Source organism: Lontra canadensis, unplaced genomic scaffold, assembly GCF_010015895.1.
Source record: "Lontra canadensis isolate GAN:19392208 unplaced genomic scaffold, GSC_riverotter_1.0 scaffold39, whole genome shotgun sequence".
Taxonomy (NCBI): domain Eukaryota; kingdom Metazoa; phylum Chordata; class Mammalia; order Carnivora; family Mustelidae; genus Lontra; species Lontra canadensis.
Genome location: NW_022631033.1, coordinates 16,294,597 through 16,321,830, shown reverse-complemented (window position 1 = coordinate 16,321,830; position 27,234 = coordinate 16,294,597). Strand labels below are relative to the sequence as shown.

Genomic DNA, 27,234 nt, shown 5'->3' with positions numbered 1-27,234 from the left:
CAGCCACTGGAGGCAGTAGAGAGTTGCATTGCGAGACTCTAGAAGAAATGGAAATGTTGGTTCCCGCCACTGGAGGCAGTGGTCAACTGCAGTGCAAGGGATGCCAGAAAGTTTTGCAGTGCTCCTTACCGCCTCTAGAGGCAGTGGTGAAAGTGTGAGACCATGGGCATTGTGGCTTTACAGCTTGTTGCCCCTGGAGGCAGAGTAGAGCTTCAATGCAAGACTGCAAGAGTGGCCATGCAGGTTCCTACCACTAGAGGCTGTGGGGAGCTGCAGTGTGAGACTCTGGAAAAAGTGGCAGTGTCAGTTCCCGCCATTGGAGGCAGTGGTTAGCTGCAATTCGAGATGCTGCAAGGACTGGCAATCTAGTTACCTAGCCCTGGAAGCAGTGGTGAGCTGCATAGTGCGATGTTGGAAGGTCAAGTCCTGTTGATTCTTGCCACTGGCGGCAGTGGTCAGCTGCAGTGCGAGAGATGCCTAAAGGTTTTGCAGTGCTGCTTATGGCCACTAGAGGCAGTGTTCAGCTCCAGTGCAAGTCCATGGCCAGCGTGGCAGTGCAACTTGTCTCCACTGGAGGCAGTGGTAAGCTGCAGGGCGGGATGCTGCAAGGAGTGGCAGTGTAGTTTCCTACCACTGGAGTTAGTGGTGAGCTGCAGCACGAGACACTGGTAGAAGAGGCTGTATCCATTCCTGCCACTGGAGGCGGTGGTCAGCTGCAGGGATTCCTAAAGGGAACTCCTAAAGCCTTGGATTGCTGCTTATGGCCACTGGAGGCAGTGTTGAGATGCAGTGCAAGAACATGGACGATGTGGCTGTGCTGCCTGTCGCCACTGGAACCAGTTCTTAGCTGCCATGCGAGAAGATGGAAGGAGTGCCAGGGACGTATCCTGCCACTGGAGGCAGGGGAGAGCTGCAATTTGAGATGCTGCAAGAGTGGCAGTCTACTTACCTAGCAGTGGAAGCAGGGTGAGCTGCAGAGCAAGACGCTGGAAGAAGCTATGTTGATTCTTGCCACTGGAGATAGTGGTCAGCTGTAGTATGAGGGATGCTGGAATGCTTTGCAGTGCTGCTTACCGCTATTAGAGGCAGTATTGAACTGCAGAGCAAGACAATGGATTCCATCACTGTGCAGCTTACTGCCACTGGAGGCAGTGAAGTGCTGCAGTGCGAGATGGTGAAAGAAGTTGGAGTGCCGTTTACTGCCACTGAAGGCAGTGGTAAGCTGTGCAATAAGTAATGCTGGAGACAGGACACTGTAGCTTTCCACTACTGGAGGCAGTGGTGAGCTCCAGTGTGAAACGCTGGAAGAAGTTGCAATGCACTTTCAAATCACTGAATGCAGTGAAGAGCTACAGTGCAACACCCTGGGAGAAGAGGCAATGTCGGTTCACGCCACTGGAGGCAAGGGTCAACTGCAGGGCGAGGGCAGCCAGAAGGTTTTGGCAGTGCTCTTTACTGCCACTAGAGGCAGTGTTGAGATGCAGGGCAGGACCAGGGATTGTGTGGCTGTGCAGCTTTTCTCCACTGGAGGCAGTGGTGAGTTGCAGTGTTAGATGCTGGAAGGAGTGGAAGTGTCAGTTCTCTGGACATATGAGATCTAACTGAGGCAGTTCTCTGAGATTTTTACCCAAATATCATGAAAACTCATTCCAATATCATGAGATGAGAACTTATTCCAAATCTCAAGAGATCTCAGTCCAAATCTCCAGAGAATTTGGGCACTACTCATGAGATTTCTACCCAAATCTCACGGTTCTACCCAGGTGGGTAGAAATCTCATGAGAACTCGTTTCAAATATCTTAAGAACTCAGGGAAATCACATGATCTCCATCCAAATCTCCTGAGATCCCAGTTTAAATCTCGTGAGAACTTTTTCTAAATCTAAAGAGATCTCAGTCCAAATCTCCTGCAAACTCGGGCAATTCTCATAAGATTTCTACCCACCTGGAATGGGTAGCATTGCATGGAATGTGGGATGTGGACCCTCTAGGAGACTGTCCATTTCTTTCCTCTGCTTCTCCTTTACCCATCACCTCCTTCCCATCTCCTAGCCTCTGCTCCAGTGTCTCAACTGCCAATTGATGCCCGGTCTCACAACTTGAAACCTCCACCAATTCCCAAGGGAGAACACTGAATTGGCCCCTGCTTGGATCACTCAATGTAAGTCAAGAGAACAAGATTGTTTAAGAACAGGTCATCACCAACTAGAACTGTGTATTTACAGTGTGCATATGTTGGGGAAGCAAAAAGGTGAGGAAAAAAAAGGAAAAGGGGGGAGATATTTATCATGGGATAGTTCCAAAGATAAAGAGGGTGCTGTTCCTTAAAAAAGAAAGGGGGAGCTTTCCAGATAGACTAAAACATTTCATGTGCCTACAGCATCATATTAGATGCTGGAAAGAAAAACATTTTGGTCTTCCAGATACATTCCAGGGTAAAAATTGATTCCCCCCTCCCCCACCGCCAAGCAACTCTTTCATTGTGAGATGGGTCACTTGGTTGAGAAACTGACATTTTTTAGTTGTCTGTGACAATGAATAGAACATCATTTGGTTTGCTAGTCCATCACCTGGGAAGGTTTCCAGACTATAAATGCCTGAGATCCAATGATACTGATAGTTTTGCTGATTCCCAGGCCTCTGTGGGAGATTTCACTTTTTGCTATCAGCTGAGGGAAATGTGTTGGTATTTCTACTTCTCCTCTGGTTAATTCTTCAGAGTCAGGAAAACTCAAAATCAGTCTATGACAAGGGCACAAGGAACATTTTGTTAGAAGGTCTGAGTGGCACCTTTGACATCTGCTCAAATGTGCTATTTCTTTTATTACTCATTATGAATTGGTCATCCACTAATTTGCCTTTAAACCTATCTATATTTATTTTTCTTGAGATACCTCTTTTGAGCAGTAGTAAGACAGGTAGTAGGGTCATAGATATTAGATCGTCCTCTTATTAAAAAAAAAAAAAAAAGCCAGCACCTGCATTTTGATATCACAGACCATAATATAATTTCTCAATTCTACCTCTAATGAGGTTAAGAGAATTTCTAATTAAAACACGAATAACAAATTCTTCCAGGGCTACTTGAAGATCTTAGGCCAAAAGGTAACATTAAACAGTGTTTGACTCTAAGTTTAATTTCACATCCAATGTAGGGTCACTAAAAAAAGAAAAAAGGGAAAAGAACAACAACAAAAAAAGCAAGTTTTATATCTAAACACATAAAATTGAGAAGTAATATTAATTTCCAAGAATAAAACTTTGGTTATCTATAGTCATCTGGGAATAAGATTTTCTGCCTATATCCACTTTCTAGATAATAAAGTTAAGCATATGATGGGAATCTTTTCCAACTGTATCATATACTTCCTTGACTTTTTCTCAACAATTTAGCAACTGGGTTGTCTGCGCCAGGGTTTCTTGGGATTGCAGCGTGGGTAGAACTTCTGACCCTGCCCTAAATGACTCAGCCTGAAGTGCTTGCAAATGGCTTTGGTTTTGTAACCTCTTCCTCTGATATCGATTGAAGAATAGAAATTCCATCCTCTTAATTTGTTGCTTCTATCTGCTATTGCCTTGGGAGTATTGAAGAAAGAATCTTATTAACTTTATTAAAAGTTGTTTTTTAAAGTCACTGAGTGAGGAAGTAGAAATACTAACTATGGAATTAAAATTCAGAGAATTTATGTCAGTTATCATCTTGATAGGTGTGCTCTGGAGGACTGAATTTACTCAAAGTCTAACCTTAAACTACGTGAGATATTACTGGTTACTAAATATAGATGAATGGCTTCTCTTTTCCTTTAGTGATCGAAGAATACTAGAAGAAATATTCAAAATCAGAGGCAAAAAACCTGTGGTTTTTTTTTTAAGATTTTATTTATTTATTTGACAGAGATCACAAGCAGGCAGAGAGGCAGGCAGAGAGAGAGGGGGAAGCAGGCTCCCCACAGAGCAAAGATCCCAATGTGGAGCTCGATCCCAGGACCCTGGGACCATGACCCGAGCCAAAGGCAGAGGCTTTAACTCACTGAGCCACCTAGGCGCCCCGAAAACCTGTGTTCTAATGACACACCTAGTTACAGACCTGAGTTCCATAAAGTAAAAGCAGACATAGTGAAGTCTATTGCATTGGGCCTGGTGAGATATAGAATACAGATCTCTGTTTCCGGCCCTATTGCCCGATAGTGGCATGGCTCTGGGTAGAAACTTGCCTTTTCATTGATCTCATTCCCTTCTTCTAATGAAAGGGAGAGCAACAAGATAAGCAATAAGGACCTTCTTGCTCCAAAAGCCATTATTTAACCTGGATGCAATGTGTAGGATTGGATATTACCAAGAGGAATCTTTCCCAACTGTATATGATATGTAAGGGTAGTTGTGATACTGTGAATAATGAAGTCATGGCTACAAGCACGTAGTCAAAACGGAAGTAGGAACAGAATCTATGAGTCAACTTAAAAATTACTTACTCTAGGCGGTAGAATCCCAAAAGTGCTGTAATAATAATTCTTCTCATAATTGATGCCACTTATATAATTTAAAAACTTAAGCTTCTTATGCCTAAGTACTTAATTACTCATGCTTTTCAAATTAAATGCATATGTATACATGCATATATATGTTCCCCAGTCTATAAGAATCCCTTTAAAAAATTCTGGAACTTAAAATTATATCTTTTGGATCTGCCAATTGAAATTGAGTTGGTCGTGGATCCCTCTGTTGAGAAACTTGTCCTATGTTTATTTGGGTGCCGTCATCAGTTAACTCTACTTTTGGGATCAAAACCAAAGATAAGATCTATGGTGGTGATGAAAATATAAAACTCTTTGGTGGACTTGACCGCAGGGCAAGCAGGACAAGAAAGAAAGAGGTCTAGGGACTAAGAGTACTGATCTCTGACCTAGAGATTGTAAATCCAGTTTCCTTCAAGAAAGACCTTTTACATGACAAAGGCACAGTCCAATTACGGGGTTAGGATTCATCTGCATTTCTCCTCTTCAACTTGATCCAGATGCCATTAGTTGGACGAAGAATCAGCTCTCCTGCCAGACCAAGTTCTTCTCTTTTCTGGTTGGATTCTACCCAAAAATGCCTCAGGATACAGGAAAGAACGCTCTTTTCTTCCATTATGGCAAATTTCTGACCTGCAAATTAATGTAAATAGCATTACTTTAATTATACATATCTCTCAAATCTGAGAAATCATAGGTGCTATTAGAGGAAGCAAGCAATTTCATATTTTCACAGTAGGGACAATCAGAATCACTGGGGATGTTTGTTAAAAAGGAAGATTCTTCAGTTCCCTTCTCCGCTCCTACCCAGTGCATCCGAATAGGTCGGATGAGGTAGGTATCTATATATGAGCAATAACCCAGAAAAATTCTGGGGTCACTGAAGCATGAGAATCGCTACTTTAGATGGCTTTCTTATTGGGCCTTTAATTTAATTTACTATAGAGTCACCATATATGTTTCAGATTCCTCATTTAAATCTGACCTCATTTTACTGACACCCGCATTTACATGGATGATAAAATGCTGGAGATCCTAAGGTGAAAGTGTTTATAATACATGGTGATATGCATTCATTTTGGTTAAGTAATTCAGCTGCCATATGGTGAGCATTCTTTGTTTTCATCTTGCATGATGCAATTCTTAAAGCAACAAACACAGATATTAGTTTAAATACAGCTAATCATTACAAATAAATTTTCCACCATATAAAATATATTCTTCTTTGGTCTAAAATCGACATTTTAAAACTACCATGTAACTGATTGTGTTTATGTTATGGGCTGAACTGTGTCCCCCCACCAAATTCATGTGTTGAAGCCCTAACCCTGTACCTTGGAATGTGGCTGTTTTTGCAAATAGGGCTTTTACAGAGGTTAATTAACTTAAAATGAGGTCATATGGATGGACCTTAATCCAATCTGAATGGTGTTTTTATTAAAAGAAGAAAATCAGGGTGCCTGGTGGCTCAGTTGGTTAAGCATCTGCCTTTAGCTCGGGTCATGATCCCAGGGTCCTGGGATCAGGCTCCCCTCTCACTGGGGAGTCTGCTTCTCCCTCTACCTGTCCCTCCCCTCCTCATGATCTCTCTCTCTCACTCTGTCTCAAATAAATAAAATCTTAAAAAAAATAAAATAAAAATAAAAAGAAGAAATCAGGACACAACACGCAGAGGAAAGACCCTGGAGAGATACAGGGAGAAGACAACCATCTATAAGCCAAGCTTTAGAAAGGGCCCAGAAAAAACCCACCTTGCTGACACCTTGATTTCAGACTTCCAGCTTCCACAATATGAGAAAATGATTATCTGTTGTTAAAGCCACACAGTTGGTAATATTTTGTTATAGCAGCCCTAGCAAATTAATCTACTTTATGATAGTCTTTTTTGGAACAGTAATGTATAGCAAGGGGGAGGAGAAAAGAAACCAGTTTTTTAAAAGACTGTTGCCTGTGAGACACTACAGCTCAAAGAAATTACTGTGAGAAATGCACTATCATGTGGGCTGGAAAGGTGAAACCAATTCTGATGGATACAAACCAATACAGTTTCTGGGTCCCGCAGAGAAGGGCACGTATGCGTACGGATGGCGTCCTTGCAGATTCTCAGGAAAGAACCTCTCAGGCTGGAACTCCTCAGGATTTGGGAAGTATCTTGGATCTCTATGCAGTGCATAGGGAATGATGAGGACTTGAGAACCTTTCACAATTTTGTAACCCCCTGTCAAGAGGTAGGCAATATGCCATAAGAATGGAGTAAGGTGGACATTAAAAAAATCCATTCTACCTGCTCTCCTGATTACAGAGTTCTTACCAACTTCACAATCTTCATTAAGATTACGAGCGAATAAAGGAACAGAAGGAAAAAGGCGAAGGCTTTCTTTAATGACACATTCCAGGTATTTGAGTTTCTTCAGGTCCTCTAAGGTGGCAGGACGATCAGACTTCCCTGGTTAAAGGAAATACATGAGATGACAATGAAAGAACTCTGTGGGCTTGGGGAATGGGACATCCAAGAGGAATTAATCAAAGCACCAAATGTTAAATACTTACAGCCAAAGTAGGATTTCTATTATACATAATCAAAACAAAATGAGACATATTAAGTGAAAGAAAGAAAGACACGAAAGGTCATGTATTGTATGATTCCATTCATAGGAAGGGCTCAGAACAAGTAAATCCGTAGAGACTGAAAGTAAATTAGTGGTTGCCAGGGGCTGGAGGAAGGGCTGGAGGAAGAGGAAAGGGTATGGCTGATTAACAGTACAGGGTTACCTTTCGGGGTACTGAAAATGTCCTGGAATTAGATAGAGTAATGGCTGCACAACATTGTGAATGCACAAAATCATACACTTTAAAATGGTTAGTTTTGAGTTCTCAGACAATCCAGATATACATCTTCTCTTGGGTCGGATTCTTGGACTCTCTCCCCAGCATGGCCCCTAAAGGCCTTTCGTGCCTGGGTCAAACAAAGACGGGGAGATAGCCTCCTGCTTCCAGGCCAGAGGAGACATCAACCTCTCTGGACTTGCCACAGGAAGAAGAAGAGCAAGGAGCAAATGAACATACTGATGACGTACAAAATGAAATAGACGGACTTAAGGAAAAAGCCAGTGAAGAATTTTGAAGTGATAACAGAAATATAACAAACTCCCCAATCATGTTTCCAAAGGAGGATGGAATTGATCACCCAAATCCCAAATTCTGGGGTAATAGCATCTGTCAATCACTCACAAATCTGCTACTACTTGGAGAGGAAGACGAAGAGGCATTATCTGACCAGAGTCGAAGTGACCAAATTTGAAGATATTAAATCATTATAGAATAGGTGTTCATTTTGATAAAAACCCTTCCTTCAAAAATAAAGTTCTCTCCAGAGAATCTCATCTGGATGAGAGTGTGATCCATCTTCAAAGCCTACTGAAGTCAGATGGAAATCGGAAAGGATTTGAAGAGATGCTCCAGTCAAATGCAAAATAAAGGCAGTGGGAAGAGGGAGCATGAGAAACCAGAGAGCTTCTTTTTCTGGTTTAATGACCATCCTGATGCAGGCACAGATGAGTTAGGAGAGGACATCCAAGATGGTATTTGGCCAAATCCGTGACAGTACTTCTTAGTTCCTGACATGGATGATGAAGAAGGGGATGGAGGAGAGGAATATACTAATGAAGACGGGAATGGGAATGAAGGAGAAGATGAGGAAGTGGGGGAGGTAGGAGATGGAGGAAATGAAAAATGGAAGACTGATGGAGTCCAATCTTCTTGTTTTAATTTTCTTGAGTCCCCTTGCGCTCAGTCATGCTATTCTTGAAATCTCTCTTCTCTCCTTTACACCATGGGTCTCAACTTATTTTGGGGGGCAATTTGAGCACAATACACTGGGAAGAGAACCTCTACCCTTTTCTATTCCAAATTTATTCTAATCCCTTTCTGTCTCAACCAAAACTTCATATAAACAACACTACTGTGCTCTCTGGGGGACAAAACAAAACAAAACAAAACAAAAACAAAACACCCCATCTGCTCCCTTAGCTCTGCTAGAAGATGGAGAGTGCTTGGTTCCCATGTGTTGGTGCATAGAATTCTAGCTTTTCTCCTTTTCCTCAATATTGGGCTCAGAAATTACATGTCTTTATGTGAATATGGACAGTTAGCATTTGCCAACATGTATATGTCTACTTTCTTGTGTTTTTATTTACTTCTTTTTAAATGGGTGTCTAGAAGATCAGAGAAGGGTGGGTTAGAGATCTCTTGGTGAGAGTTGAAGTGGGCATCTTTATAGCATAGTTTCTCCTTTGGCATGTTTAATTGTGATGTTTAATGGGCATCCTTGAAGTTTAGGATGACACTTTAGAAATAAAATCCTCTCCTCATGACTTGAGCCCTACCACTGGATAGGAGACTCAGCGAGCCTATAAGAACTTATCTGGAATTGACATTCTCTAGTGTAATTTTGTTCCTGTTTATTTTTAAATTTTCTTTTTGTTTCACTGGGTTGGGGGGAATGGTCAGTTTTAAACACTAACAGTGTACAAGTTGCTTTGTTATAAAACAACTAAACAGACACAAATAAATGTTAATTTTATGTGTAACAGGAGGAATTAAAACTTGCAACTTAATGCCCAAAGATTAGTTGCTCATGAAATTTTAGAGCTAATACTAGGGATAGAAGAAAAAGTGAGGCACCATCACAGAAAACAGGAGCAGCACCAGAATAAAGCATCTAGAATAATGACATTTTAATTATGTGATATCAAAAAGTTTTTGTGAGACCAGCAACAAGTGAGACATTGTAGAGGATACAAAATGTGAACGTATCCACAAATAAGGTGTGAGTTTTTCAAAGACCAGTTGAACTCACTGTAAGCAATATGAGAGAAATTAAAATCAATACAGAAAAAAATAAAATGACTACAGAAGCAGAGTGAACAAGTTTAGATTGTCTCCGTTCTACAAAATAAAAGTCTTTCCTCTTGGTATGAAATTCCAGTTCTCACATCATATGAACACAAAACAACTTGTCCAAACTCATCTCTCAATATGTTCTACTATAGGTTCTAAATCCTAGTTGCCCCTCACTATTCACTACTGTCTTCCAAATGTTTCCATTTCCGTGCCATTGTCCATCTGTTCTCCTCATTCTAGAATGCCTGACCTCTCCTCCTTTTACCTTTATTTTTCCCTTCCTACTTCTTTTCTCCATGCAACTATATCAGATACCACTTTTTTGGTTGGCTGCACCAATCTTTTATTTCCTCCTCCCAGCTTTGGGAGCCACGTGATGTGTGATTAAACAAAGGATAAAATTGACGGCACAATGCATGGCCTCTTTGTGGTCGACCAACAATGGCCTCTATATGTGTCAAGTACTAATCCCAGGACCTATAAATATTCCCTTACTTGGAAAAAGATATCATTGCAGATTTGATTCAGTTAATGATCAAAAAATGGGGAGATTATCCTGGATTATACAGGTGGGCTCTGAATGCCACCACAAATGTCTTTATAAGAAAGAGGAAGATCTCTCTCTCTCTCTCTCTCTCACACGCACACACACACACACAGGCACACAGAAGAGCAGGTAGTGTAAAACATTGAGGCAGAGGTTTGATGGATCATAAATCAAGGAATGCTGCACCAGAAGTGAGAAGGAACAGAGTGCCCGCTAGGCTTCCAGAAGGAGAACAACCTCCCAGCACATCGATTTAGGCTCAGCAATAGTGATTTTGGATTTCTGGAGTTCAGAACTGTGGAAGAATACATTTCTGTTGTTTTAAGCCACCCAGCCTATAGAATTTGTTATAGCCCCCCAGGAAACTAATACACCCTCCATTGCCCCTCCCTTTTTCCTCTAGTCTTGAAGACAAACATGAGACCTAGAACAACAATCAAGAAGACAAAAGCCATGATGGCGAAGAACAGAGAGAAAAAAAGAGCAAGACTGGGCCTCTGACAACATCTCTGTTGGCTTCCGCCTAGGACTCCTTACTTATACTCTTACACCTTGTGTACCCAGCTACACAAGCAGATTGCTGGTTGTGTAATTGAAATGTATGTCCACCAGATTAACCCACCTTTCCTCTCATTTGTGGCCAGACGCAATCCAATATGGAACAGCTTTCCTGGATGCCCTCTAACTAATATCACCTGTTCCTTGCTGCTCCCAAAGAGCACCCTCTTCCTATCACTCAAGTGCAAAGCCAGGTTTCCATGCACAACAGCTGGTTCATCTACTAAGCAGTGAGGTCCTCAGAGACAACAGCATTTATCTATGCGTCCCCAGCACCCAGCCCAAGGCAGTCACACGCCAGGCAGTTACGCAATGCAAGTCAGCAGAAGAGGCCTTGCAAAGGAGACAGTACTGGAAGGGATCCCACAGGGGGGCTTTCCGGCTTATGACGGTGTCTTTATAACAGGCCCTACTGCACATCCTTGATGAGTGCTTTCAGTGGCATTTGTTTCAGTGGACTTGGGACCCACGGAGCAGCTAACGATGGGGTCAAACATACCAAACACTTCCTCCAATTCACTGTCCACTTGTTTCTGGACTTCTGGGTAAGAACCCAATAGATACAAGGACCAGTTTATTGCCGCCGCTGTCGTATCATGGCCCTACAAATGTGAGAAGAAACATGGCTTAAAAAGCAGAGTTATATCAAGAAGATCAGGAATGATGACTCTATTCTGAATTGTCTCTGGATCTAACAGCTGCAATGTGACTCCAGAACATATAAGTTCATTCCACACAGCATCTCACCTTGGTGAGAAGCAAACAGATAAAATAATCCCTTCAAGGTGGAGGTTCATGCTTAGAGAGACATTTTGTCTGCTACACGGAGCTGTCCACCTGGTGAGAAGTGGTTCACTGTGCTGATAAGGGGCATTCCCAGGAACGGGGCACACCAGGCAGTTTTGAAGGGGTAAAAGTCCATGGGTGCCTGGGTGGCTCAGTCAGTTAAGCATCTGCCTTTAGCTCAGGTCATGATCCTGACGTCCTGGGATCGAGTCCCACATCAGGCTCCCAGCTCAGTGGGGAATCAGCTTCTCCCTCTGACCCCCTTCCCCTGGCTTGTGCTCTCTTTCTCTCTCTGAAATAAATAAATACAATCTTTAAAAAAAATAAAGGGGGGAAATGTGTGGTTTTTATGAGCCAGCTTTGCCAGATCTGTACTTCTCTACTTTCCCCCACTTGCAAGGTAGGTTTTACCTGTCCATGTGGACACGAGGCAGTATCTATGCAGTTCTGAATATTCTCATTGCAAGGAATTGATCAATAGCTTCATTTAACATGTGCTGAGTTCCAGACAAAACACTAAGTACTTTGCAGAAACCAACAGAACTGTTCTTCACGAAAACATCATGAAATACTTGATACTGTTATTCACATTTTCGAGATCAAATACTGGAGGCTGAAAGTCCTATTTCATTTTGTCTGCTACCCAGAGAAAGCAGGATGAAATGAAACAAAGCACGGAATTTACCGGAGCACACTGCTGGGCTGGGGCAGGGGCAAAAACCTTCCTATCCAGTGCCTGGCAGCCAGGCAATGGAAGGCCGGGCACTGAGAGCCTGTGGCTCCCTTAGGGAGAAGGTCTCACTATTACAGTCTGGGGCATGCCTCCTATTCCATGCAAAGAAGAAAAAAACTTAGGATTTCAAAGAATGTTAAAACTGGTTGTTTTCATGGCGTGCAAGGTCACTGGTGGGAGATGGGTATGTGTGTGCCATATACAGGTACATACGTGTAGGGATAGGCACGTGGATGACAGTGTGTGTGTGTGTGTGTGTGTACACGTATGTGTAAGTGCATGCATACGCACATATGTGTGCAAATGGGGTGGTGATGGGAGAAGGTCTCTCCCCTTTGACATCAAATAACAGCCAATATCTGCTACATACTTCCTACATGCCAGGCACAGTTCTTGGGACACTTTAAAAAAAGTTATTGGTCTAATCTACAAGCCCCGTGCTCTGACAACGAGGCTGCTGACGCCCAGAAAGCCTGGATGAGGGGCCCGAGGTCACACCTCTAGGATGGGTTATGGCTGGGACTTGGCCCCAGAGCCCACATGCTGAAACCCTCTCCACTTTTTGGCTAAGTGGATGTCCATTTTCTGCATAACTTTCTTTTCAATAAAGTGCTCTACTTAGAGAAGAAGTCTGAAATCACTGCTCTACTCCATCTCTCTATTTTATGCAGGAAAGCTGGGATAGAGATCAGGTATGACTGAAACCATTTCATAGGGTCAGTATGAACCAGAAGGAGAAATCAAGTCAACAGAAGCTTAACGCCACCTGCTTCCTGCTCCAGGGCGCTGACTGTCCTCCCTCAGGAAAAACAGACTGACAGACAAGTGCTCGCATCACATCCCTACGGCTGCAGGCGGAGCAGCGAACACACCGTTGAGCATATGCTGAGCCATTGAAAACTCCTGATGCCGTCTGCTTTCCTCCACTTCCAAAATATTACCACGTGGTGCTTAAGAAATATTTCTTTATTTGGCAAGCCACGTATTAACACTCATTCCTTGTAATATTTAATATAGTTAGAATTACCTCTGTAAAAAATGCATCTTTTATTATTACTATTATTATTTGAAGACCACAAATCTTTTTAGAATCACAAACTGCTTAAATTCTCGGGAGGACTCTTGCTCTCTCCTTCAGCTGGGGCAGCTCATGGCAGTAGCTAAGTACTCATGGGTAGAGGCAGGAGGAAGACAGACTTCTTTAAAAGGAGCTAGTGAAGAAACAGACTCGTGGGTTTTAGAGATGAAAAGGAAGCGTGAAGCGATATAGAGAATGGCCAGTAATTTCTGGCTGCTCTTCTGCTTGGGAAAGTCTGATAGACCTTAGATTTTTTTGAGGGGAAAAAAAATGTATCTACTCTGTATCTACTCTGTAACCACCATGAATCAAAGATTTTCTGAACAAGGAAGTTGATCTGATACTTAATTGTAAAATTAAATTTTATAATCTTTAATGCTAATCTAATTATTCTTCCTTAATTATATGAAGCTACTTTAAAATTTCATTAGGGGTGCCTGAGTGGCACAGTCCATTAAGCATCTGACTCTTGGCTTGGGCTCAGGTCATGATCTCAGGGTCATGGGATCGAGACCCACAGGAGGCTCCATGCTCAGTGTGGAGTCTACTAGGATTCTCTCTCTCCCCCAGCCCCTCCACCTCCTCTAAAATAAATCTGAAAAAAAAAAAATCTTTAAAATAAATACATAAAATTTCATTAAACTTCTGAAAATAATGTTAAAGATTCTCCAAAAAACCTGAAATTTATTTAAAGGTATCGGAAAATAAGATGATGACATAAAATACCTCAAACATGAAAGTGTCAACTTCTTCTCGAACATCTTCATGACTTAGCTTGTTCCCTTCATCATCAGTCACATTTAAAAGCAAGTCAAGGAAAGCCCTGCGTTTATTTTTGGAAGATGAAGAGTCCTTGTCAGCGCTTCTGTGTTCTTCGTCTCTCCTCATTTCACTGGTCTGTTTAGCAATGACCTATGATTTAAACAATCACATGCTTTTGTTTGGAATTTATTATAACCTAACCATACGCCTTCCTATGGAAATATACTAGCTTCTTTAACTTATTTTTTTCTAAACCTTTCCTATCCCTGCTATCGCAGTAATAACTTAGGCTCTTGTAAAATACAGTCAAGCTTCCTGATCAATTTTAGGGCATAATTTGATAAGACTTCGAAAGATGAATTTAATGTCAGGCAACTTCAGAATTTTCGAGGGCTCTTTTTACAATCTCTCCAATGGGGTAGAGCCTAATCATCTCTAGAGGTCTGAGTGAGCCAAGGAGATAAAAGTATAGGTGTGGAGAGAACACAGTCCTTGTATGTTAGATTCAGGACCCATCGCTGTAATTACATGTTGTACTGGAAAAAAGAAATAGCAAGTTGATGGTCATTCACCTGTTTGCTTGCTGTTCCTTCTGGCGAGACTACTCCTTCCTCTGCATGGCTGGCTCCCTCCTTTCTTTCAAATCTCTGCGCATCATCACACTGTCAGAAAGACCTTCTCTGATCCCTGTGACCCTAGTCCCTAGCACTATCTTCCCAAGCCTGCTTTATTTTTTCCCATTTCCCTGGCCATCTGGCATGATGTTACACTTTGTATTTGGTGTCTTTCTCTCCTCATTCAAATGTACGACCCACATGGAAGCAAATTTGTCTTTGTTTACTGATGTATTTCCAAACTCTAGAACATGGCCTGGCATTTTGAGAACGTTCGTTATTTGTTGAATGAATGGAAGCGTGAAAGCCACCAACTCAACGTTTTTTTCTCCTATCAGGCAATTGACTAAACCGAGTGGTTTGAAGGAATAGACCCCAAGTTCTTTGAGGGCAAGATGTCCTGATGGAACCCTTGGTGCTTAGATTCAGTATGCAATTTTCAATATTTATTAACTGAATAATACTGTTCATCTGGTTTGGAACTCATTAATTATTGATACTGATATTCATGCATGAAATTTGAGGAAAAACTCAATTGTATCCATGAAAGACAAATTGTTGGTCAGTCTCCTAAGCCAGGTGATTGTTCTAGACTCATCTTTAATGCAGACTGATATCCTATATCGGAAAACAACATCACTATCTCTTTGTTAGCTTTGAATTGGAAATAAAATAGTAATATCCAGTTAATTTTTATCTTTTCTGAGTTGAAATACTACCAAAAAGGCCCTTTGCCTTTGAAAACTGTCTATTCCAGACATTTTCCCAGAAGACCCTTATAATCTTCATCTCTTTCTCTTAATACAGTGCCCTATTTTTTTTAATACAGTGCCCTATTAATAACTATTCACAGTTCATATTGCATTTTGTCATTTTTTTAAAGATTTTATTTATTTATTTGACAGAGAGAGATCACAAGTAGGCAGAGAGGCAGGCAGAGAGAGAGAGGGAAGCAGGCTTCCCGCTGAGCAGAGAGCCCAATGCGGGACTCGATCCCAGGACCCTGAGATCATGACCTGAGCCGAAGGCAGTGGCTTAACCCACTGAGCCACCCAGGCGCCCCAACATTTTGTCATTTTTTAAAAAAGATTTTATTTAGTTATTTGACAGAGAGAGAGATCACAAGTAGTCAGAGAGGCAGGCAGAGAGAGAGAAAGGGAAGCAGGCTCCCTTATGAGTAGAGAGCCTGAAGCGGGGCTCGATCCCAGGACTCTGGAATCATGACCCGAGCCGAAGGCAGAGGCTTTAACCCACTGAGCCACCCAGGCGCCCCTCATTACTCTATTTTTAACACTAGGTAAAGCATTTGGCACTTAGCAAGTGTTTAATTAATATTTACTAAATACAGAATTGAAATCTAATCATGTTGCCTATTTTTTTCTATTATTCCATTCAAGTTTTATAAGGCACAGGCTCCACAGTCCTGCACTGGTTATATTCACAAAACACAAAAATCATGGATTTTTAAAAAAGTTCTAGAAATGGACGGTGGTGATGGCTGCACAGCATTGTGAATGTATTTACTGCCACCAAAGGGGAGCTTTCAAATGGCTTTAATGGCAAATTTTTATATTATGTATCTTTTACCACGACAAAAAAATAAATTGAGGACTTACATTATTGGTAAAATTATGGAGGACCTCTAGGCTCCTTTTGTGTTCCCGCCCTTCTTTGCACATGAGAAACAGAAAGTCAAGCCAGAGCCAGGGCGCCTTCATTCTTCGAAGTATCGAATCACTCATTCTATAAACAGGATGAAAAGACATCAGCTGATGCATGAGAAACGTGTATTTCTTTAGCACCTCTTTGGTGCCTTCTCTCAACAAGAGTAGTATATGGAAATGAAGATGATCTGTCTTAGAGGCTACTAAGAGCTCTGTGCTTTACACTCAACATGAATGCATGGGCTTTTACATGTCCAGGGAAGCTTAACATTTTAATGGTTTCATTAGCGGAAGGAAGAATTCCTTACAGAACATCCTTACTAGGTGGCCATCTGATGTCTGCTTTTGTTTCTTCAGAAAGAGTTCTGGACCTCCCAAGGCTGCTGTGGCTCTTGGATCACACACTGGGATGCAATCTGCCTCTTTTTAATATCCTCTCATTAGCTTGATCATTCCTCTGGAGTGAGAGGACACGAGCGGTTGCCCTCTTCCAGAGAGAAGTGCTCACCAAGCACCCAGGTCACACAGCTGTCCCGAGGACCTCCCTCGTCATTTCCAGTGATAAAGAAGCAAGACCTCAACAGGTTCCCCTCCTTTGGGATGGACTTAGACACCTGTTCTTCAGAGAGGTGTTTCCTGAGAGTCATCCATTGGACATATCCCTGTTTTCCTTTTCCTTTCCTTTTCTTTTTTTCTCTTTTCTTTCCTTTACCTGTTCTTTTCATCTCTTCTTTCTTTCTTTCCTTTCCTTCTTTCTTTATTCCTTTCTTGAGAGAGAAACAGAGAGAGAGAAAGCTCGAGCAGAGAGCAGAGGGAGAGAAAGAATCCGAAGCAGGCTCCATACTCAATGCAGAGCCCCAAGAGGGGCTTGATCTCACAACGCTGAGATCGTGACCTGAGCCAAAAACAAGTGTTGGACACTTAATGGACTGAGCCATCCAGGTGCCCCCACCCCCCCAATGTCAACTTGATCTTTTCTTTCTAAGCAATTATAGAATTTATGCTAGCACTCATTACAGTGTGTGTCTCCCTGCTATTCTTCCTGTTTGTGTGCCGTGATAAAACTAGTCAGCACCTAGAGCCATGAATGGCTGGTGACAGATGCTCAGTAAATATTTATGAAAATAAAGTGAAATGAGAAGTGAACTTAAAGATAGGAAACATCAAATCAAATCCTGGTCCGGACTCTTACTCGTTGAATATCTGCAAGCCATTTTTAAAGCAAAATTGATTATTTCAATGAAAAAATAATATATACTCAGAGCAGAAAATATGGGAAAGGAGAATAAACAAAGGAAAACAAAAAAACCCAAAACACTATAAGAAAGAGAAGCACACACACAAAACAATAGTAACCACAGATAATATTTTGGTATAGTATCTTCTAGTTCTTTCTTTCTATAAATATTTTTTATACCTACTGATAATCATACTAAAAATTATTTTTATCTTTATCACTTACATCATAATGTAATTTTTCAATATATTATAAAATCATTTTAAATTATAGCATAATCTGGGTGTGTCATCATTTACAAAACCATTCCTCTCCTGGCCATATACATGCTTAAATGACTAGGTCAACTTTAGTATCAAGTTTTATTTTGAAACAATGAAAAGATTAATAATTAATTAATAATAATTATGAATAACTGCAGAATTATTAGCACTAATTTTTTAAAAAATTTAAGCCCTAATCAGTACCCATTTTAAAGATAATTAAAAGGACTTCATTTACCTATAAACTGCACGGACATACTCAGAATCATCGTTACTTTGAGCACCAATATTCTTCCCCATAGCTGTTTCTGCAAAACAGGGGCAAGAAGCAACCGCTCATTTTGAGCACATATCCTCTGTTTATTTTCCAGGGGCAAACACTTAAAAAAAAAGTCTGTTCTGTTCTCATAGATTTTAAAATTGTTTTCTCCCCCCTTTGCTTCTTCTCTTGTATATTCTCCTACTCCCTGTTCCTGCTCCTTCTTCCCTCTGCCCTTCTGGGCATGTTGGCTCTGTGACTGTCCTGCTCAGAGCCCTCACAGTGGCTGCTGCTTCTCAGGGATCTGAGCGTTAGGACCACCCTGAAAAATCCAATATCTTTTCCAATCCCCTCATTCACCTTCCCATTGCAATGTTATTTTCCGTTTGGGACCTTCTATCTCTACACCATAACTTTAGAAACAAATCAGTGAGACTTACCACAAATTATATCTAAGGCACAAAGGGTGATGTAAAAAAAGCAGTTAAATGCTCCTTGGTTAACATGCTTTTCAAGTTTATGGACCAATATATTTGCTTGTTCATTCATGACATCTAAGAAATCTTCCAGAATTTTAAAATGGAAAGTGGGTGTTAACATTTTTCTCCTAGATCGCCATTTGTTTCCAGTACTAGAAATACAATACAAGGTCATAAACAAGAGAGGCAACATGGGAAACAAAGTATAAATTTAGCAGAGTCAACAAAACTCTCCTGAAAGAGATTAATCTATACATTGTCAAATGCTTCAGTCAGAAAGACAAAGTTTCATAGATAGCTACTGACTGTGCATTGTTTAGATATTATTCTATATTACTAATATTCAAAGGGGCACTCATAAAAATTGAAAAATTTAAGAATTTTCTAAATTTCCAAGTTCCAAGTTTCTAAAAATTAGAATTTTTTTTCCTCCCCTCTATTAAAAACCTCAGTCCTCCGATGAACCCTGTGGTCCGTGATTCTACTTTGATCTCTCCTATTTTCAAATTCTCCACAGACCCCACAAAGGTTTTGCCTTTCTCTTGGCAGGCCTTTTCTCAGAGGATGGAGCCCTATGTCTGGACACAAGTTCCAGGATGGAGATTTTGTGCTCCATATTCTTCGCTGGGGCTGACTGCTTTTTTCACTGGATTTTCAAGATCTGCCTGCCCCGAACTCTCCTTTCCTTTCTTTTTTGTACACCAGCACCTGACTCTTTTTGAAACGCTGGTCATCATCATTACTGAGTCTCATGGCTGGAGATTACCACAACCTGGACTCTTGTCTGTCAGAGCCCACTGTTCTCCACAACTTTCCTTCCAGTTTCTCCCATACTTTCTGGTAGCACAGTCTTGCAGACAGGAGAACTACTTTGTGTCAGTTCCTGATATAACAAATTACCTATCGGAGTAACTGTTTCTGTGAGAGAGCTTTACAGATCTACAGTGACATACCTTGTAAGAAGTCCTAGGCCAAGCCATGGTTCCAGAAACTTGTATATATAAGATTTATCAATTTGCTTTGAACTAGTTAAAATTACCTTGGAAAGAGAAAAAAAAAAATTGAGAGATATATAGACGTCAAAACAATTTCAACTCAAAGTTGAATTCTACCTGGCTAGAATACTACTTTTTTTAAAATTTTTTAAGATTTTATTTATTTATTTGACAGACAGAGATCACAAGTAGGCAGAGAGGCAGGCAGAGAGAGAGGGGGAGGCAGGCTCCCCACTGAGCAGAAAGCCCAATGTGGAGTTCGATCCCAGGACCCTGAGATCATGACCTGAGCTGAAGGCAGAGGCTTTAACCCACTTAGCCACCCAGGCACCCCAGAATACTACTTTGAAGGTACATCTCATAGGAGCAGCTGGGTGGCTTGGTCGTTAAGCATCTGCCTTCGGTTCAGGTCATGATCCCAGAGTCCTGGGATAGAGCCCCACATCGGGCTCCCTGCTCCATGGGAAGCCTGCTTCACCCTCTCCCTCTGCTGCTCCCTGTTTGTGTTCCCTGTCTCACTGTGTCTCTGTCAGATAAAAAATAAAGGAATATCTCATAGCTATTATTTCTCTGTGATTCATTTTTATTCCTATGCTTTAAAGGAAGTCAAGTTGAATTTTGAACATGTAACTGTCATTCAGTCTTGGGACGAAATGGAGTTGAGAAAAAGGAAAATGTCCAAGATAAAACTCTGGTTCTTACAATGGACCAGGAACCAAGTGGAGTCATTTATTGAGGGTGGGAGGATGGAAGAGAGAAGATAAATGAATCCAAAGATGACCATGTCCAAGGAGATAAAAATCAGAAGTTCATTTTTGGGCATGATGACTTGGAGACATTCAAGTTGCTATGGTCTGAAATAGGAACGATGTCCAGGATAAGGACTTGACCTAGAGGTACACATTTGAGTATCTCCAGCAAGTGAGTAACACTGAAACCCATGAATGTGATCGGATCACCTGGAATCCAGGTGAAGTAGAATGGATGAGCCTTTAGGTCAGAGCACAAAATCCTTGCCAGGCTCCTAACTCCAGTCACACACTCTGGACAGATCTCTCACATACATACCGAACCTGCTCACACCAAGTCGGCAGTGGTTGAAATCCTACACCTGTCTCCTCACTACCTGTTCTGAACCAGGCTGGTACAGTGTGGTACAAGAGAAATCCAACATTTTCACTGCAGTAACTAGGAAAGACATATCCCAGCATTAATGCCTAGGAAGTTATATTTAATTTAGTTTCAAGAAGCTCTGTTTATCCCATTCTTACTCCCTGACCCTAATCCTTTTCTCATCAAAACCACAAGAAAATCTCCCGGGTATCATAATGATAAGTAAAAGGTATACAATCGTTTTGAGCTGTTATTTCAATAGCATGGTTTAATGATATCTGCCCTATCAGTATCACAGGCACATTCTTTTTTAAGAAAATTAATGTGGAAGAGTAAACTCGTAATGGATCAGAAACTCTAATCTCTTGAGAAAAATACTCATACCTTATTAGTCTTATATTTTTGAACTCTTGATACAGAGCCTGGCAGATAACATGCCCACTCGCCTTATGGAATAACCTGTTTGTAGTTCCATAAAACTATATCTTTATGCGGCACCTGGTTGGCTCAGTTGGGTGGGCAACTGCCTTTGGCTCAGGTCATGATCCTGGAGTCCTGGGATTGAGTTCCACATCAGGCTCCCTGCTCAGCAGGGAGTCTGCTTCTCCTGCTGACCTCTCTCCTCTCATGCTCTCTCTTTCTTTCTCTCAAATAAATAAGTAAAATCTTAAACAAAACAAAACAAAACAAAAACTATATCCTTATGCAGACTTTCTAAAAATAAATAAATAAAGAAAGAAAGAAGACCAGATATCTTGGACCTGATAACAAATGTGTCCAGAGGCTTCTTTGTCCAGAGGTTGCTACCCTACCCAGGATTAAGACAACATCTGGAAAGCATTCAATGGCACCTACATAGCCAAAAATATGTAATGAGCGGCTCAATATGCTGAATTCAATTAAATATAAGAACAATGGTGCCATATTTATTCTGATGAGACTCTCACACCGTCAGACGTGAAGGGGACTAGAGGTCATACTGACCGCACACTCACCTCCACATTTTCTGCTTTATAAATGACCACTACTGGCATGGTCCCAAGCCAGAGTTTCAGTAGTGGCTGGTGTTGGTATCTCTTGGTATAATGAATGATCTGCTGAAAAAATTCTGGGAGAAAATATTTAATTTTCAGTGAGTTTCTTGTGTCTTTTGGGTTCGGGGTTTTTTTTGTTGTTGTTGTTAATCTGTTTACTTTGGGCAAGTCACTTAATATTTCCCACATCTCTCACATCTTCAAGGTAAACCACACAGTTTCTATTAAGTGATATAATGATTGCATGGTGAAGGTAATTTAATTATAAGATAACAACCAAGAAGCGTGCACCTCCAAAGGACCCAATCCCTACTCTGAAGGAGCTTCTAAGCATGGGAGATGGTGACTTCTGTAGCACCAGAGAAAATGAAATGGTTGCTAAAATCCAAGTTTTAGTCTGAGGAGTTACTGATTCTCATGGGGAGGACTGAAAAAATTTCATGACGGAGATGGCATTTGAGCATTAAAAAATGAGTCGTATTTTTATAGGTAGAAAAGGGGGAAGTAGAGGTAGAGGCAGAATGTAAGCCAAGCAGCAGAAACAGCAGAGTGGAAGTGCAGAGGTCTGGAAATTCCCCGAAAGTGCAGCCAAAGCCTAACTTGGGGAGATACCATTGGAAGAGGAGACTGGAGCATTGGAGGCTTTGATTTTCTTGTATATGCTCTGAGGAGTAACTGGAGTTTCTGATGAGGACTTCTATGACTGGAGTCATATTTTAGGACAGCAACACTAATGTGGTAAGATCTGTGAATCACCTGGGGCCACTGAAAGCTTCTGGGGGTGGGGAAAAGGCTGGGATTCAATGCTGCCAGGGTTAGGGGCATTGGCTGTGCAGTACAGTGGGTCCTTGCATTAGGTGTGGGGAAATGGTGATCGTCAATCCCAACTAGCATTCGAAGGAGTGTGGAAAACTTGGGAATCAACACTTTTCCATGTTGCAATCCATGAGGCCCTTGTCTGGGGTAATGAAGTATGGCATTACAAGAGATCAAGCCATGACAAAATTCTCTGTTGAGTGTTTCTGAGTGTCATCTGGGTAGAAACAAATGACAGTAGGCAGAGACTAAAGAATTAAGATACAGGGTCCAGACCTCAGAGAAAAGAGAAAAGGTTAGACATGCTTTCGGAACATGAGTCAAACAAGATGACATTAAGGGAGGATTTGAGTCCTAGCTGGGGAACTGATCACATGTCAAGAAATGGGCAGAAACCTCTTTACACTGCTGGGAAAATCTAGGTAGGGAGGAGTGGGGGTGGGGCAGGCTAATTGGTAGGCATATGGGGATTCTGGGCTTCTTCTGGGCAAAGGGAATGTCTGATTGACAATAGCAAGGCTAATTCCAACCCCATTGTGAGGCTACGAATATGGTCCTTAAGATTTTGACAGAGCTGTTTTGACATGGGAATTTGGGCACCAAGGACAAATGGACAAACGAACCATTCAACTTTCCGGCTCTTTTTCAATGCCAATAAATGTGTGCATTCCCAGCCCATCTTTGCTCCTTATTCAACTGTAAGCTTCACCCATTCCCAGGCTTCAGGGCAAGCTGCGCAAAATGCAGTGGGAGAGGAGCTAAGGCTCACAGATGCCCATTGCATACGATGCTAAATAAACACTAATGATTTTTTTTAAGTGTTTGCAGATTTCCGCACATAAAACTTAGTAATAGTTATCCCCAAATAGCTAATATCCATTAAGTCATGTTCATTTACTGCAGCAAGTTATTACATGTCAGACCTAGTGTTAGGGTTTTTGATGCATTGTTTTTTCTGCCTCACCATAGTTAGACGAAAGGCACTATTATTACTGTCCCAGTGGGGGAAATTATGCACTGCTAAGTAACTTGCCCAATATCACAGAGCCGGTATATTATAGAATCTGGCTTTGTACTTAAGGCGGTAAGACCATACAAGGTGCCATCTTAACCACTGCACCATATTGCTTGAAAATGTCTCCTGGTCCAAACAGTTGTCAAAATTTCTGTGAAAAGAGCTGGGTCAAATCAACAGTGTCAAAAGACCATGCTTTGTGATAATAACTTCCTACCTTGGCCTGATCTGACAGAGGAGACAGTGAAGTGTGAGCCTGTGGTTTGAAAGTATCGGGTCCAATATCAGAGAACTGTTGGGAGAGGCAGGTGTTGACATAATGAAGTACAGAGCAAGAGTTTGGTTTGCAAGGCCAATGAAAAGTCAACTGCAGAGTTCCAGGTGAGATTACTGAGGCCAGCACTGAGGCCAGAACTGTGGCCACAGATCCAAAGCACAGCCTCCTGCCCAAGAGACAAGGTCACTGAGAACAGAGAATATATCTTAGAATGATCTGACATCAACCACTTTGTTTAGCTCCATGTTGGGGACAAGGAGGGGCTCCAAGTTTGATGGACACTTAAGGAACTTACTCTAACCAACTGCTGGACAGTGATCTAGAAACAGCATGCATTAAATTTAGTCCTTAAGATAATTCTGTCATATGTGACTTTTACAAGTAAAGAATAAAGAGAATAATTAAAAAAAAACCCCAAACCTTCTAACTTAGCTTTAATATTTGCTTTATATATTTTGGTGCTTGTCGGTTAGAGGGATATATATATATAAAATTTACATTTACAAATGCTCTATCTTCTTGTTGGGTTGACCTCTCTGTCATTGTGGAATACCCTCTTGGTCTTTCATTACAGTCTTTGTTTTAAAGTCTATTTTGTCTGGCACAAGTATAGCGTTCCAGCTTTCTCTTGGGTTTCCATTTGCATGAAACATCTTTTTCTACCCTTTCACGTTCAGTCTGTGTGTGTCCTTATGTCTAAAGTGAGTCTCTTACATGCAGCATATAGGTGGGTCTTATTTTTTTATCCTTTCAGCCACATCATGTCTTTTGATTAGAGAATTCAGTCCATTTGTGTTTAAAGTAATTACTGATATTGCCATTTTGTTCAGTGTTTTCTGGCTGATGTAGTTCTTCTCTGTTCCTTTTTCTTCTCTTGCTCTCTTCCTTTTAGAAAGTTTGAAACAACTTCTCAAATTTAAACAACTTGGTAGCAAAGTTGGAAACTGAGCGGAGCTTTGTCTGATGCCAAAATCCAGTACTTGCTGGATTAAAAAGTCCCTTTGTAAAAGCCAGTATATTGTCATTCTCTTCACTCAGAAAGTAACTCCAAGGAGAATTACCTTAAATATTCTATCAACTAACTCTCCGTGTATTTTGAAACATGTCTCATTCACTGGAGATTTCCATTCTTAGAAAAATTTCCCAAAAGAATAGGATGAGATTTGTAAAGCATGTTATTTTTTATTGGGGGTGGGAAGTTAATATTTCTACACAATTATTTTTTCATGCTGTAAAGCCTCGGGGTAGAAGGAGAGATTAGCTCTGCTTTTAGTATAAACCAAGACGATTTTTACAAACGTGGTTTTCGTATATCTAAACACATTCTTCAATCTCTTGCAACATTAGTCACATTGATGTTCAGGTGGTGAAAAGTTAACTTGGATTTCTTCTGCCTGGAAACATTTTCAATATTTTGATAAACACTCCTCCATGAGGCCTTACTTATTTCTGTGAAGTTGAAATGACAGCATTTGGGGGGTGGGTGGGGGACAGAGCTGGAAAAGAATCCTTCAAGATTTGGAGTTAATGTTCAACTTGTAAAACTGTTACTTACAATTAATCTGAGGTGAAACTGGGTTGTGGTTTTAGGCTTATTTTAGAACACTTCATTTCAGGAAAAAATTTTCAGCTTAATTTTTACAGCCATTAAAATGAAGTGCTAACATCTAATTCACTGTCCCCGAGGGGAAACTGTAAATATCAAGTACTTTTGAAAGCTTTCTAACTTAAAGTGTTGTGTTTTTATTTTTATTTTTCTCATCAACAAAGCATAAATCAATCTCTTCAAAAAGCTATCGGTGGAAAACCCAGAAGCCCCTGCCTTCACAGTTTCCTGTTATTATATAACCTCCTTAAAAGAACTAAAATAAGAAGGTCAAGAAAGAAAGATTTGTGGTCAAGTCTCGTAATGTGGGGAGGGAGGAAAGTCTCCAACCAGTCTCCAGTCCCTGATTTTCCGGAGGGCGGTGGGTGGGTGGAGGATGATCTTACCGTTTGGAGGTACTCGCCATAGTCCCAGGGAAGTCTCTGCCCTTAAGGCTTTAACAGCCCAGAGCCAAGACAGTGTTTTGAGACAGGAGTAGTTACGAGTGGAAAAGAAGAAGCGCAGGAGGACAGGGTTTTAGAAATACTGCGTTCTAGCCTGTACATAAAGAAAGGGGAGCCCAGACAATTTTATCAGGTGTCACAGGGCAAACTGGATAGAACTGGGAATCCCCTCTCTAGCGGTGACAGACCCTTCTTTCCCCTAACAAGCCAGCCCCTCCAGTACAGGTGGTCTCGGCTGCCGAGAAGGAGGGCGCGCGGGGAGCAGGCGCGGAGCGGGCAGAGGCCCCGCGGAGCTCTTGCGCCCTGGGGCTTCCTGCTAGTGGGCCCCGCAGGCAAGGAGCCCCACGGCCCCCGGGTGTGGGTGCGTCCGGCCTGGGCGCGGTCCCTTACCTCTCCCGTTCGACTTCAGCATCAGCGAGTGTCCCACCAACGGGAAGGAGCCGCGTATCGTGGGGAGGTGCCTCATCTGCTGCCATTTCCGCGCGTAGCTCATCAGCATCTGCAGAAGGTTCAAGATCAGGGTGGCGCCCGCCACCGAGAAGGCGCCCAGCGCGCCCCAGACCAGCAGCTTCTGCCCCCAGTGCACCAGCCACATCGCCAGCATCGCGCCGCCGGGAGTCCGCTCCGCCGCGGGACGGAGACTTCCTATAGCGCAGGGGCGGGGCATTGGACCCGCCCCCTGGAGTTCAAGTGCACTGTCCTGGGAGGAGTTCCGGGACGCCGCAGGGATGCCAGGGCTCCCCAAAGGGGGAAGAGGTGGCGCCCGCCCGGTTCACTTCTTCCTCCTTCTCCCCACGCCCCCCACCCCGGAGGCCAGGCCTGCGCCTGGCCTCCCTGAAACGGGGACCCCGAGACCGACGCTTCCCGCCGCAGGGACCGCCCTGGGCCTCGGGATGAGGCTCGCAGAAAAGCACCGCAGGGGTTGTTAATTGTGCTCCGCAAACACCTAGGTAATGACCACGGGCCTCTTTATCTGGTTAAGCAGAAACCGAAGACCGGAAAACGGCTTCGGGGTTCCATAGCATGTTACTGAACGTAGATAAAGGCATTTAAGTGAAGTGGGAGGAGAATGTGGGTGAAATTTAAGGCAGCCGCGTGTGGCCAGGGTGAGCTGAGTTTTGGGTTTGAGGTCCCCGCTGCTGGTCACAGCACTCCAGCCAGAGACAGCCATAGTTTAAAAATTGAAATAAAGAGGCATCTGGTTTGAAACCCAGCCTTTGGAGCTGCCCCCCCCCCCCGCCCCAGGGGGTCTTTACCTTATGCTTCCTTGCACAACCCTGCAGTGTTCTACTGTCAGGACTGGCTGCCCTCCCCCAGGGTGGTGCCCAGCTTCAGCTTGGAGCACCGTCTACCTTGATTTAGGGGAGTGTTAGGGACAACAACCTCAGCAGCACCGGTTTTCAGTTTGTATCACATGCCTGATTGAGACAAGGGAAAGCTGGTTTGCTGTGATCCAAATATTTCCCCAAAGATCCTTGGGACCACATAAAGCCAGCACCCAAAAGCACAAGTCAAGGGGGAGGTCAAGGCCTTTGAAAG

General features: G+C 42.2%; 1 protein-coding gene and 1 pseudogene across 1 annotated transcript; one reads left to right on the top strand and one right to left on the bottom strand.

Moving 5' to 3' along the window:
* Window positions 1-4,016: 4,016 nt before the first annotated feature.
* On the bottom strand, window positions 4,017-26,377 carry LOC116874895 (cytochrome P450 4V2). Its single transcript, XM_032869954.1, has 11 exons — window positions 26,086-26,377; window positions 21,500-21,612; window positions 19,350-19,435; window positions 18,358-18,548; window positions 17,897-17,966; window positions 16,111-16,237; window positions 13,845-14,030; window positions 11,021-11,123; window positions 6,826-6,960; window positions 6,553-6,732; window positions 4,017-5,147 (listed from the first exon to the last, which is right to left on the bottom strand). The coding sequence occupies exons 1-11, from the start codon at window positions 26,360-26,362 to the stop codon at window positions 4,975-4,977; spliced, it is 1,641 nt and encodes a 546-aa protein (XP_032725845.1). The 5' UTR covers window positions 26,363-26,377; the 3' UTR covers window positions 4,017-4,974.
* LOC116874916 lies at window positions 7,447-8,322 on the top strand (annotated as a pseudogene).
* Window positions 26,378-27,234: the final 857 nt, after the last annotated feature.

Bases quoted from the DNA above. Each gene is read 5' to 3' on its own strand.
- LOC116874895 (XM_032869954.1), bottom strand. From the start codon at position 26,362: ATGCCCCGCCCCTGCGCTATAGGAAGTCTCCGTCCCGCGGCGGAGCGG. The intron at 17,967-18,357 runs GTAAGTCTCACT...CCTGTTTTGCAG, and splicing joins TGCCTTAGATATAATTTGTG to AAACAGCTATGGGGAAGAAT. The intron at 16,238-17,896 runs GTAAATGAAGTC...TCCTGTTTATAG, and splicing joins TATGTCCGTGCAGTTTATAG to AATGAGTGATTCGATACTTC.